At 26.1% G+C, this 13,399-nt stretch overlaps 1 protein-coding gene across 1 annotated transcript; it reads right to left on the bottom strand.

The window, feature by feature from the left end:
* Nucleotides 1–6,081: 6,081 nt before the first annotated feature.
* LOC100200108 (ubiquitin-like-conjugating enzyme ATG3) lies at nt 6,082–13,098 on the bottom strand. Its single transcript, XM_065789127.1, has 12 exons — nt 12,946–13,098; nt 12,506–12,547; nt 12,364–12,413; nt 10,502–10,572; nt 9,839–9,987; nt 9,413–9,479; nt 9,293–9,327; nt 8,615–8,770; nt 8,434–8,481; nt 8,170–8,249; nt 7,315–7,383; nt 6,082–6,292 (listed from the first exon to the last, which is right to left on the bottom strand). The coding sequence occupies exons 1-12, from the start codon at nt 13,021–13,023 to the stop codon at nt 6,211–6,213; spliced, it is 927 nt and encodes a 308-aa protein (XP_065645199.1). The 5' UTR covers nt 13,024–13,098; the 3' UTR covers nt 6,082–6,210.
* Nucleotides 13,099–13,399: the final 301 nt, after the last annotated feature.

Below are 13,399 nucleotides of genomic sequence, written 5' to 3'. Positions count from 1 at the left end.
ATAAAATACGCTTCTTTTGAGACTCAGGTTGACATACTTTTGAACAACTTTTTTTTCGACAATATTAGGGACTTTACCCCAAATTCTAAAAATTTGAACCCAAATATCTTTACAACTTGACGTGATGGAAATTGTTTTCTTGGCACCAGAAAAAAATTTTGTTTTTGTTGACCTGTGTTATGCTTCATAAAACTTTTATTTTAAATCCTATAAGCAAATATCTTTTGTTTCATAAAGGTTTTTTTCTGCCCTTTTTAGCGATGTATCATTTGATAGTATTGACAAAGTATTTTTAGCGATGTATCATTTGAGAATATCAACTAGTATTGATGCATCATTTGATAGAATTTGATAGTATTTGATAGTATTGATTAGTATGGATTAGTATTGGCGATTTCCCTTATTAGAATGTAAAAACCATCTCAAGCTGAGTTTTTATTACTGAAAATGGTTTTTATTAATATGACTAAACTTAGAATTATTCTCTTGATTAAAGTAATATTTAAAAAAAAACATTTTTAGTTATTTTTAACTAATAGTTGATTCATTCAATAAATTATTCTCCATTTTTGACTTTAAAAAATTAGGAAAACGAAAAAAATAATTATTCCAATATATATTTCACTCAAAACATTTTATGCAAGTTTATGGCAGTTAATTATGCTGTTATAATGCAATTGTCAATTATTTTATTGTTAAATAAATCATAACTATTATAACTAAAAGTATATTATTCGTATTTAGTTATAAATTATTACCGGTTAGTCTTTTTAATATGAATTTAATGAGCTGAATATAACTTTTGTGAAATATTTCAAATTCTTCAGCTTAAATGAATTTAATTTGGCACGAATTTTTTGAAATTCTGTGTTCCGAAAAAATTCTTGAACCGTTTTTCTCATAGAATCTTTTGAATTCAATTTTTCATAATGAAATCTTTTTCAGGATCAACTAATAATTAAAAATATCTGAAAAAGTTTTTTTTTTATTATTATTTTAATCAAAGAAATAATTTTAAGTTTAGTCATACTAATAAAAACCACTTTCAATAATAAAAACTCAGCTTGAGATGGTTTTTACAATCTAATAAGGGAAAGCGCCAATACTAATCAATACTAATCAATACTATCAAATACTATCAAATGATGCCTCAATACTAGTCAATATTAGTCAATACTATCAAATGTCAATATTAGTCAATACTATCAATGTCAATATTAGTCATAATCAATAAATAAGTCATAATCAATAAATAAGTCAATAAATGCCAATACTAGTCAATACTATCAAATGATACATCGCTAAAAAGGGCAGAAAAAGACCTTTATGAAACAACTGATGTTTGCTTATAGGGTTTAAAGTAAAAGTTTTATGAAGCATAATTGATTGCAAAAAAGCAACAGATTTGTTAAACTATTTTCACTTAACTCTGTAAATTAAGTTGAAATGCGCAATAAATTTGTTAGATTGATTTTTTCTTCAAGAATATCAAACAGCAAATAATTCAGATATAAAATTATGTCAAAATATGTCGATAGAAAATATGTCTGACATATTTTATGTCAGCAGAAAATAATTCAGACATAAAATTATGTCAAAATATGTCGACAGAAAATATGTCTGACATATTTTATGTCAGCAGAAAATAATTCAGACATAAAATTATGTCAAAATATGTCGGTAGAAAATATGTCTGACATATTTTATGTCAGCAGAAAATAATTCAGACATAAAATTATGTCAAAATATGTCGACAGAAAATATGTCTAACATATTTTATGTCAGCAGAAAATAATTCAGACATAAAATTATATCAAAATATGTCGATAGAAAATATGTGGGACATATTTTATGTCGGCAGAAAATATGTCTCAGACATATTTGACAGATAACAACCCTGAATGCATGTATAAAAAAACAAGTAACTTTTTAGAGCAGAGCTAAGGCCAACGTTGTTATGGGTAATCAAACTAAACTCATTGACCGCATAAACTTGTATTTGACAGGTTACTTCTTCCCAGGTCCTTGCCAACACATAATTTTATCTCCATATAATCAATGTATGCTTTTGTGGCTTTTAAAATTAAAGCCATTGTTTACTTTGTGCGTAAGTAATGGCCTAAACAGAGTTATTCTTAATAAAGAACAATATCTCTTGTAGATTTGCAAACTAAAAAATAGGGAAACAATTTAGCTATAAAAAATGCGCTTTTTCTAATAGCTACATTGTTATACTACAATTGTTTCATAATCGCGAATATTGACATAATCGCGCAGATATTTTTTTTCTTTCATTTAAATTGAATAAATTCTCCGGTCCCATACTTGCAAACAAAGAATAATTCAATCGACGTTAGAATTATCTGATTTTATCTGCACTTTTTGAAAAAAATAAGTTATTGATAGTTTTATGAACCTCAGAATGTTTTTCTACTGTATTGAAACCTAGGTTATAAGTAAAAAAATGCGGAGAAAACATAAGTTATAACCAGAGTTGATAATGCCGCCCGGCGGCAAAGTGACTTTCTGCCGAAAGGCCGACTTTTTAGGAAAGCGGAAGTTGTTGGCGGCGGCCTCCCAATCAGTTTTTAGCGGAAAAATGTTCTTCCGTCTCCAGTGGCTTCCGCCTTTCTATCGGCAGCCGCAGCCAGAGTTCTTTTTTGGAAGCAAAATGTTTCGGAGGCCGACGCCAATAGGGAGGCGGAAGCCAACGGTGGCCGTTTCAAGCAGAAATTTGCTGGCAAAACCATTTGGAGGCCGCTTCCAATAGCTTCTGCCTCCCAGTTGACTGCGGCCGCCAAATTGGAGGCGAAAATATTTGCATCCCGCTGGCGGATGTAATGAAAAATAATTGCATGCTTGCTTTTAAAGTAACGAGCAATTAAATATTAATTAGGAGCAAATGTTAAATATTTGACATCAAGTTTTATTTAATATGGTTGTTTGCAAAAGTTTTGAGTTTTTAAAAAAGTTCTAATTTTTTTTTTTTAAATTATAAATTAAGTAAAATAAATTAGTAGTTTTATTATTAAAAAAAAAAAATTGGTAATGTTACTTCTATGCCATTGACGAATAAATCGTTTAGTCAAAAAAAAAGTTATAAAATGTAATTAAATTGATTTTGCTCAAAGTTTTTTAAGATCAAGTCGACATGTTAAAACTTTTATTTATTTTATTATTTACCATAACATTAAACTTTTTTTAATAATTGGATATTATAAAAGTTATTGAAAAAATATCTGCTAATGTTTATTAAAAATTTGCGACCATGCTGTATAATAAACCTCAATAGTTCTGCCAAATTACAACAAAAAAAAAATTTATAAACTTTTTATTGACTCTATACTTTTAAAACATTTAGAAATATAGACTCATCTACTTTTACGCGTTTTAAAGTTTTAAGCGAAAAAGGTTTAAAACGTTTAAAGATTAAAAAGGTTTAGAAGTTTAAAACGTTAAAAAATTTAAAATGTTTAACGCGTTTAAAAATTTAAAATGTATAACACGTTTAAAAATTTAAAATGTTTAAAACGTTTAAAAGTTTAAAACGTTGAAAACTTTAAAAAAGTAGAACTCCAAATTGAATTTAAAAAGATTTAAAATATTTAAATTGAGATTATTAAATATTTTAAATCTTGTTGTACGTTCAAAACTATAAAATGTCCGTTAGTATTATTTGTATATTTGCTCGTTCGAATGATTTTTTTTTAAATTATTTAAACAGTCAATAACTCATATAAAACAAAACTTTGATGTCAAGTATTTAACATTTTTTCTCAGTTAGTATTTTAATTGCTCGTTAACTTGAAGGCAAACGTGTAATTATTTTTCATTACATCCGCCGGGGGAAGGCAAATATTTCTGCCTTCAATTTGGCGGCCGCAGCCAGCTGGGAGGCAGAAGCTACTGGAGGCGGTCTCCAAATGGCTTCGCCTTGAGAATTTCTTCTGTCCACCAATGGCTTCTACCTCCCGATCCCCAAAACATTTTGCCTCCAAAAAAAAACTCTGGCTGCGGCCGTCAATAGAAAGGCGGAAGCCACTGGAGGCGGAATAAAGAACATTTTACCGCTAAAAATTATTTGGGAGGCAGCCGCTGTCTGCTGCGGAAGAAAAGTGGAGGCGAGAAGATTTACGCCGTTTATCAACACTGGTTATAACTATGCTTTAATATGGGCCGCGACGCAGTGGTAAGAGCGCTTGCATTATAAGTAGATCGAGGTTCGAAACGAGCTCTGGACATATTTTCGCGTCACGGTAAGGAAGGAGGCATGAACTTTCTGGTTAAATGCACTTCCACGGTATTCTGTAACAAGACCGTTACTCAACGCGGTTAATGCATGTACTGAAAAATACACGAATTTTGCGTTTTTATAAAAAGGTTATGTTTCGCTGCATTTTTTTAACCCGAATAATTTTTAGAAAAAAAAATTTTTTTTCCTCCTAGCGCTTTAGTTTGTCTAAAATCAAACAAAGTTAATTTTTTTTTTAATTACTCAAGTTTAGATATAAAATTTTGCTTTACAGTTGATGCACCATATTTTGGTATAAAATAGTGCTGCTCTCAATGAAGATAAAACATTAAACTGAGAAAACAACTTTTTCAAACAAGTTTTGAGTTATATGTTTAATTTCTAACCAGTCATATGTCTGCAAACATATTAAAGGTCGAAAAAAATTAGTTATTTCAAGTTTAAAATCTGTTTTTTCCATTTTATATGAAAGTTTTTATTAGTATGAGTGTGAAGAACACACAAATTGACATACGACTAGTTAGACTTTTAAAGTTAAACCTCTTAAGGTTTATTTAAAAGTCTAAGCTCAAAATTCAAACATTACTGTGATGTGAGCCATCCCTATTTTATAATGCCATAAATTTATTTAACTAAAATTCCGGTCTTTAAATTATCATAGATTAATATATATATTTTATTTGAATATATATAATTTTTATTTTTTTTGTAGAAAATATATATACATATTTTCATACTCCATCGCAAAAGATATGTTAAGTTTTAAACAATATATATAGATATTGTTTAAACTTAACATATCTTTTAAAACTTAATATATCATATTGTTTAAAAACAAATGTTGCAGACCGGAAAAAAAATATGTTTGTTATCACCGAGAACAAACAAGACAAAAAAGTTTGAGAACTTGCATTAACGGCGTTGAGTAGGTCATTGTGGGGAACGTAAATAAATAAAAAAATGTTGTCTCTTGAAGTATTTAATTTTTTAATCAAAAGCTTAAAAAAGGGGCAATTTGTTCCTTTATTCCGTAATTAAAACTATTTTCAAAACGAAACTTTTAAATGATAAAAATACTTGGATTTCAAAATTTAAAACTTGATCGAAATTAGCTGCAAAGAAAACGATCTTCAAATAATTTAACTTTTAAGGTCGCACTTTGTTAACAGAAAACACTTCACTTTGTTAGCAGAAAACACTTCACTTTGTTAACAAAAAACACTTTGTTAACAGAACTTCGCTGAGAAAACAAAACACTGGTCTTGGCTAGGATTGAGTTTTTTGGTAAAAACGATTAATGCACGAAAAACATTAGTGCACCATACTGTAACTTACACTGCATTACACTTATTAGGGGAGAGCTTTCCACCTAAAAATAAGGTTAAAAACGGTAAAAAGCAAAAAAGCTATAGTATAGCACAGTGTACACAATGATTCAAAGATTCGTGCATTTACCGTAGCTCAACCCTAGTCAAAGACGCCCCAAAATAAATAAAAGAATTGAAAATTTAGTTTAAAAGTTTAAAAACAATTTAAACCGTTTTGAGTATATTAAGTAGATGCTCCCTAGGAGTCACACATCTAAGATGCTTGACCTTTTTTAAAAATTTATAAAAACGACTGACAAATAATAATAATAAAAAAAATTTGTGATAAAGTTTTATCTGCAGCAGACGGTATTAGTGATATTCAGGCCTATAATTATTTTACAATCGGACTCGATAGATTAAAATAAAAAATGAAAGAAATATTTTGAAATGCAAATTTACTTAATTAAGATAAAAATAACAAACTTTGAGTTTTAATTTAATTAAAAAAAAAAGTCAAAATTATTCTGAAAAAAATATATTTAACTCAATTGATAACATCTATAAAATTCGGAGAACTTATATCTTTAAAGTAATTTAAACTATTTATAAAAAATTGATATTTAAAAAGAATTTGTGTTGCTAGAAAATTTACATAGAAATATTGCGGGTGTAATCGTATTCAATCGTAGGAATGACAGCCTGAACAAACTTCAAAAATATAAGTAAATACCTAAAAAAAATGTTAAGGACATAACACGTGCTTTCATTAAAAGGTCATATTTTTTTCCTTAAAATTTACATTATTTTATGAAGAATGTTTTTAAAACAGCAGATATAAAACGTAAGTATAGGTTGCAAACATCTCACAGATAAAATTTGCACCTAAATACTTTTCAAAATCCACGGTAAAATTAGAACTAAACAATTACTGCAGATTGCCAATGTAAATATGCCAATGTAACAGATTAAGCTAACTTTAGTGAAGTTACATAAATTAAAAATTACATAGTAATTTTTTCAAAGTCATCTTTTCTTTACGTTTTTTTACGAAGCTTCCTTGCTTTCAAAAAAAGCAAGGGACATTATTTTTCATATCAAAGAACATAAAAACGATAAAGTCTAATAGAGAGAAAGTCTAATAGACCAAGAGGGAATCCCTAGTGTTAGAAGCAAGAGGGAATCCCTAGTGTTAGAAGCAAGAGGGAATCCCTAGTGTTAGAAGCATAGTAAAAGATTTCTCATAAGGTCGTAAAATAGGAAAAAAACACATTTCTTTGTTATTGACATTGAATGGAACTTTTTTTCTTTCGTTATTTTTGCTTTTTAATGAAAACTTTTTAAATTCAAATCAAAAGATTTTTGTTATTCTTTTTATAAAAATTTCTTCTAATGTTTATATTTCTCCTTTTTATATATATAAAACTTTCTTGTAACTTTTGATTAAATGTTGAAATGAAATGAATAAATGGAAATGTTGAACATAATGGGCACAAACATCAGTTGATGCTGTTTGTTTCCAATATATTAGCAAGTCATACTTAAAATATTAAGATATGTCATGGTAACTTGTAAAAATGAAATCTGTTGATTTATTCATTATAATTATTTCTAATCACTTATCGTTTTGCATGCTTTGAATTTTTACATTTGAAAGTTTTAAGTTTTAGAGTTATGATTAATAATTTTAATAAATGTAATATAAAAACATAATAAAATAAAAATAGAATATAAAAATATAAAATGAAATGATACATATGTACTCCAACTTCGCCACCGCCATCTTGAACTGTAGATATTATTTTCTTCATTACTTCAGCATGCCTAAAAAAATAATCATCGTTTAAAAAATAACGCAAAATTAATTTTCATTTCAAATTAACAAATTTTAACACCATAGTAATTCTATTTTTTTTCAACTTGTTTATATTTAACTAATAACTTTATTTATTGAAAACAATAAAACTAAAAAAATAAATAATTTATTACTTTCTTAATATTGTTACAAATTAAAAAAAAAAAATACTATGAGCGTACATGTTCCGTAAAATTTTTGTCAACTTATACCAAATGTTTTTCAATAAACAACCTATAGATTACGAACAACGAAAACTATTAAAAACTAAACTGACTGGAAATAGTAAAGCAATTTTGATCGGCTACAAAATTTCTTTTTCATACGACCTACTATTTTCTTCGCAAAATAAAAGCAATGCTCCAAAAGTTGCGCTTTTGTTCGAAAAGCACCAAAACCCCAATTTCTCGTATGCGCAGGCGCGATTCCTTACAATACTTCAGTGAAAAATGAAATAGTCAATAAGAAAGGTTCCATGTAATTTCAGGCACTTTTTGATGAAAGGCTCTGAAGATAAACGCTATTTGTTAACTTACCCCTACTGCCAGCTAGCCCTGCTCTCCCCTTATCAAAAATGTTATACGAGTTCTAAAATCAAAGTTTTTATGGAGTTCTAAAACTATATAATGTATTCTTTAATGATACGTAAATAAAAAGATTCTATCATGCTATGTGACAAAAGATTTCTATGACGTTATGCAATAAAGAAATATGATCAAGTAAATTTCTAAAAAATCAGAAAAACTTAAACTCACTTGCATGGATGAATTGATGCCATCTGGGGAGGTGGTAAATGTGGATGTGCTTCACATGTTACTGTTTTATTTACATGATCCTACATTCAAGATAAATATTAGAATTATATAAGTTGATTAAAATCAATCATTTTCAACGATCATGATAAATTAAATCCATAAAAAATTTAACAACAAAAATAAAAATTTATTAACAAAAAGAAAATTAACGCGACTAATAACAAAAACCACAAAAAGAAAATTTAATAACAACAAAAAGGAAACCTGACTAATATCCTCATACATCTGTTCAATTGTAAGAGGCTTACGACTCTAAAAAAAATTTTTTTTTTTTAAAAAAACAAACATTTTTTATCTACATTTTTGCAGATAAACATAAAAATAAGATTATTATATATATTTATATAATATATATTTATATTATATGTAATATTATATATTTAACCTCATCATAACCAAACAACCAAAATCTTGGTGTTTGGTAATAACGATCATATGTTATGTTTAAATCGTACGTTCGGGTCTGCAAAATACCATTTTTAGTACTAACAGCCTCCTGAATCATGTCTTTATTTTTATGTATTACACTAGAAATAGTGGCCTAAGAAACAAAAATGTGTCAATATTAACAATAGAAAAAACACATAACTACAGATACACTAGAAATACAGTATAATACATTTTATGTCTGATAAAAATAAAGTCTACTAAAATATATTGTAAAGCCTTAGGGTTTCATTGTAATGCTATAGCGTAAATCTTTAGCGTATTATTGCAACGTGCGCTGAAAAACTTATTTTAGTTTTAATATGAGTACAATAATATAAATTGAAACATATGCTTGACTTTATCAACAATAATATAAAATGAAACATATGCTTGACTTTATCAACAATAAATATAAAATGAAACATATGCTTGACTTTATCAACAATAATATAAAATGAAACATATGCTTGACTTTATCAAAAATAATATAAGATGAAACATATGCTTGACTTTATCAACAATAATATAAAATGAAACATATGCTTGACTTTATCAACAATAATATAAGATGAAACATATGCTTGACTTCATCAAAGTTATGCAAAAAAACTTACAGAATCAAAGAAACACTTACAGAATCATCCTCCAACATGCCAGATTCTTCAAATGCTAATCAAATCAAAATTAAATTGTTTATTATAATTTTTTCTAAATTATTGCTAATAATAAAAAAATTTAATAGTTAAAAAACAACCTTCCATATCCATGGCATCATCATTGTCATCATTTTCATCGTCAGCTTCAACTGTGTTAGCACTTGACTTTGAAACAAAACAAAAAAACATTTTAGTATTAAAAAAAAGTTGAGTTCAAGTTACTTCATTAGAACTGGATCACATCAAATGCTCAGATGAGACAAGAAAGAATTAAGTTATAACTATGACCTAAAGTTAATAAAAACCAAGGTCATAAATAATGTTTTTGTTTATTTACAAGGTGATCTTAGTAAAACTAGTAAACACAACTTTGTATACAACATAAAGTCATTCTAATTAACAGGAAGTTTTTATCTTAAATCCAAATCCATTGTGCTCAAACTTTTAAATTACTCAACAGTATCTGAAAAATATATTTATATAATCAATCAACATTTAAAAAAGAATGTACACATGCAACCTACCTGGATTTCTTCATCATCTTTTATATCTTTATTTGCATGCTCTAAATTATGGTGAGTGTCTACCCATCCACCATCTCCATCATGTTCTTCAATAACAGCTTCATTCTCAAGCATATATTCCATTTGAGAGCAGCGCTTATAACATGGTACTACATTATTAAAATATTAAATTATGATTTTTTACACTATTACTATTTCTAGATGTTAAACATTTTTTTTTGTTTTGTTTTTAAAAACATACAAAAAATCAAAGAAAAAAAAAAAAGAAAAAAAATATATATATAAATTCAAAGTCACAATAAAGTTTTAATAAAATAGGGATAGAAAAGAGAATTTGTGCATCAACCAACAAGTTAAGATGTGGGCAGGTAGTATTTATGTATGATAAGAGTCTTGAAATATAAAATAAATTTTTTTTAATACTTTATTATTTTAAAAAAAAAATTTGAAGAATTCAAAAATAATGAATATTTATTACCATAGATTAAAATATCAATTTTTAGTTTTCACTTTTTTCAGAAAAAGAAAAATATAATTTTGAACTTTTCAACTTCAAAGATACTGCCTGCTTGATCTCTATTCAACTAGATACTCCCTTCCCTTACCCAAACACTTAATTGTGTATTTGCTGAATTTTAGATAAATGAAAAAAAAAAAGTTAACCATTTTTTGTCATCAGAAACTGCTTATCATCAGGTAGGTAACTTTTCTTTTTAGAACTTTCACCTGCTGACCTAAATATATATATATACATACATATATATATATATATATATATATATATATATATATATACATATATATATATATATATATATATATATATATATATATATATATATATATATATATATATATATATATATATACATATATATAGATAGATATATAGATACATATTATATATATATATATATATATATATATATATATATATATATATATATATATATATATATATATATATATAATTATGTATATATGTCTTTGTATGTATGTATGTATGTATGTATGTATGTATGTATGTATGTATGTATGTATGTATGTATGTATGTATGTATGTATGTATGTATGTATGCATGTAACTATTATTATGTATTTAATGCCTATAGCTTCAAATTTGTATGGTCTGGATGGGTTTTCAAAATGCTATTTTATTTGGAAGAATTAAAATATTTTTCAAAACCATATATCGATTCTGGTATTAACATGTTTTGAAAATCATGAGTGAATATTTTTTAACACTTGGAAGGTTACTATCCAAACTTTTTATACTCCTACCTTAACCCACAATTAAATGAGAGGATTTTTTGAGGTTTCTTCTAGGTAATTTGCCTTCACCACAGCTAAAGAGTTGCCTTCATCACAGCTAGAGAGCATTGCCTGCTTCATTGCAGGATCAGTTAAATATTACCAGGATGTAAATTTGAGCCCAGGATAATGAAGGAATAATGAAAGAGAAGATTGCTGCCCCATGCCAAACCTTTAGTCGATGTAACAGCACCCCTTTGCTGCAACAGGCAATAAGTCTATATACAAATAAACATACATATATGCATACATACACATATACATATATACATACAAAGATCAGGGTTGGGGCAAAATATATATTTGTATTTGGTTTTATTAAGATAATTATTTGCAATTGTATTTATATTGTATTTGATAAAATAGTTATTTTAATATTTGTAATTAAGATTTGCAGTTCAATAGGTTGACTGGTGTTTTTTTGGGAAAACCATGAGATTTATTTTTGTTGTTGTTGTAACAAATAATCTTTTTCATTTTTAACACTAAAATAATTTTTAAAAACTTTTATATGATATTTGTTAAAACTTTTGTTTTCATTCTACTATTTAGTATACCATTTTATTCTTCTAACAGTTTTAGTAATTCTTCTTTAATAACTTTAAATTAAGTTAAAAATAAAAATACAACAACAAAAAAATTACTCAAAGAACCATTTTTGTAAAAAACAGAAACAGTATAAGTAACAGAGACTATTTTTTTGTTTTTGATTTTTTAAGTAGAAATATTTTATGATGGGAACATCAAATATTTCCTTAAAATTCAAAAACAAATCTACTATTCATTAGAATGATTGAAAATTAATTAACAATTTAAGTAATAATAAAGTTAATTAAAACTGATCACTAGTTTTAAAAAAATTATAAATATAACATAAAATTATTTATATTTTTCTTAACCTAAAATACAAATATTTGTATTTGCATTTGTACTTTGGAATCAAGAATTAACATTTTAAGAAACAAAATAATCCCTGATAAAGTATTATTTTTTTGTCATAAAATGTAATGAGCTCAATTACTTTATTGTAATGTGTAATGAGCTCAATTACTTTATTGTAATGTGTAATGAGCTCAATTACTTTATTGTAATGTAATGAGTTCAATTACTTTATGTAATGAGCCTAATTACTTTTTTGACATGAGGTCAATTACTACAGCTTAACTAAAATATTTTTTATAAATAACTAATTATAATTAAGTTCAAAAAATTACCAATGCCAAGTAGGACAATGATGAACCAAATAATCTCCAGCTGCAACAAACTATTGAATCAACATTAAAGTTAAATGCAATAATAGAAATGTTAAATTTTTTTTAATGAAAAAATTTCCTATTCAGGGGGTAATAAAGTTACCTCTTCAGGGGTAATAACACCAGTTTCACTAAACTTAGATTCCTAAAAATAAAAAATAATGTCAAAGGTATTTTAAGTGATTAAATAACAATAGTAATAAAAAGATAGCTTTAGCTAAAAAAAAACTGATAAAAGTATCAGGTTAAAATACTAATTTTTAACATTTAAATAATTTATATATATATATATATATATATATATATATATATATATATATATATATATATATATATATATATATATATATATATATATATATATAATTTGAGTCTTTAGTCTTTTAGAACTTATTATTATAGTGGTAGGTGGAGCTCATTTATATTTTGTTGTCAATATATTTATCTAACTGTCTATATATTGATCTATCTGTTTTATCTGAAATATATTGACAGATAGATAAATATATCTGTTGATATCTATCTGTATTATCTGAAGTTTACCTTCAATATCGGTGTTAGACTTTCTGCCATCCCCAATGCTTTACTTTTGACTGTATTGTAAGCATGTTGCAAAGACATGGTGGTGACAATTATTTAAAATCAACTAAAAAATGCAAAGAAAATAAAACAACTTATTATGTACAACTTAACAACAAACATATTCACTGTATACAATAATCTTCTAATCAATAATTCTTTTCTTCTAAAGGAAAAAAACTAAAAATTTGAAAAAAGAAAAAAACTAAAAACTTGAAAAATTAATTGAAGATTACTTTAATGTTCTAAAAAATTTTTTTTAAAGACATGTTTTTATTTTAAAGTGCTTTAAGATGAATTACTTAATATTTATTAATATTCAATATACTTGAGATATTGTTTGCAAAGAAAATTTTTTTTTTTGAGTCAACAGAAATCATAGAAATTATTAATTCCTTTAAGAATACATAAGAAAAAA

This window comes from Hydra vulgaris, chromosome 01 (assembly GCF_038396675.1).
Source record: "Hydra vulgaris chromosome 01, alternate assembly HydraT2T_AEP".
In the NCBI taxonomy this organism is placed as follows: domain Eukaryota; kingdom Metazoa; phylum Cnidaria; class Hydrozoa; order Anthoathecata; family Hydridae; genus Hydra; species Hydra vulgaris.
The sequence above is the reverse complement of the archived record's forward strand: the minus strand, read 5'-3'. Positions and strand labels throughout refer to the sequence as shown.

What these genes read in the sequence shown, in the direction of transcription:
- LOC100200108 (XM_065789127.1), bottom strand. Translation starts at nt 13,023, where the DNA reads ATGTCTTTGCAACATGCTTACAATACAGTCAAAAGTAAAGCATTGGGG. An exon ending in TGATGCCATGGATATGGAAG is followed by an intron (nt 9,328 to 9,412) that starts GTTGTTTTTTAA and finishes TGATTTGATTAG; the next exon opens with CATTTGAAGAATCTGGCATG. An exon ending in GCATGTTGGAGGATGATTCT is followed by an intron (nt 8,771 to 9,292) that starts GTAAGTGTTTCT and finishes TTTGTTTCTTAG; the next exon opens with GCCACTATTTCTAGTGTAAT.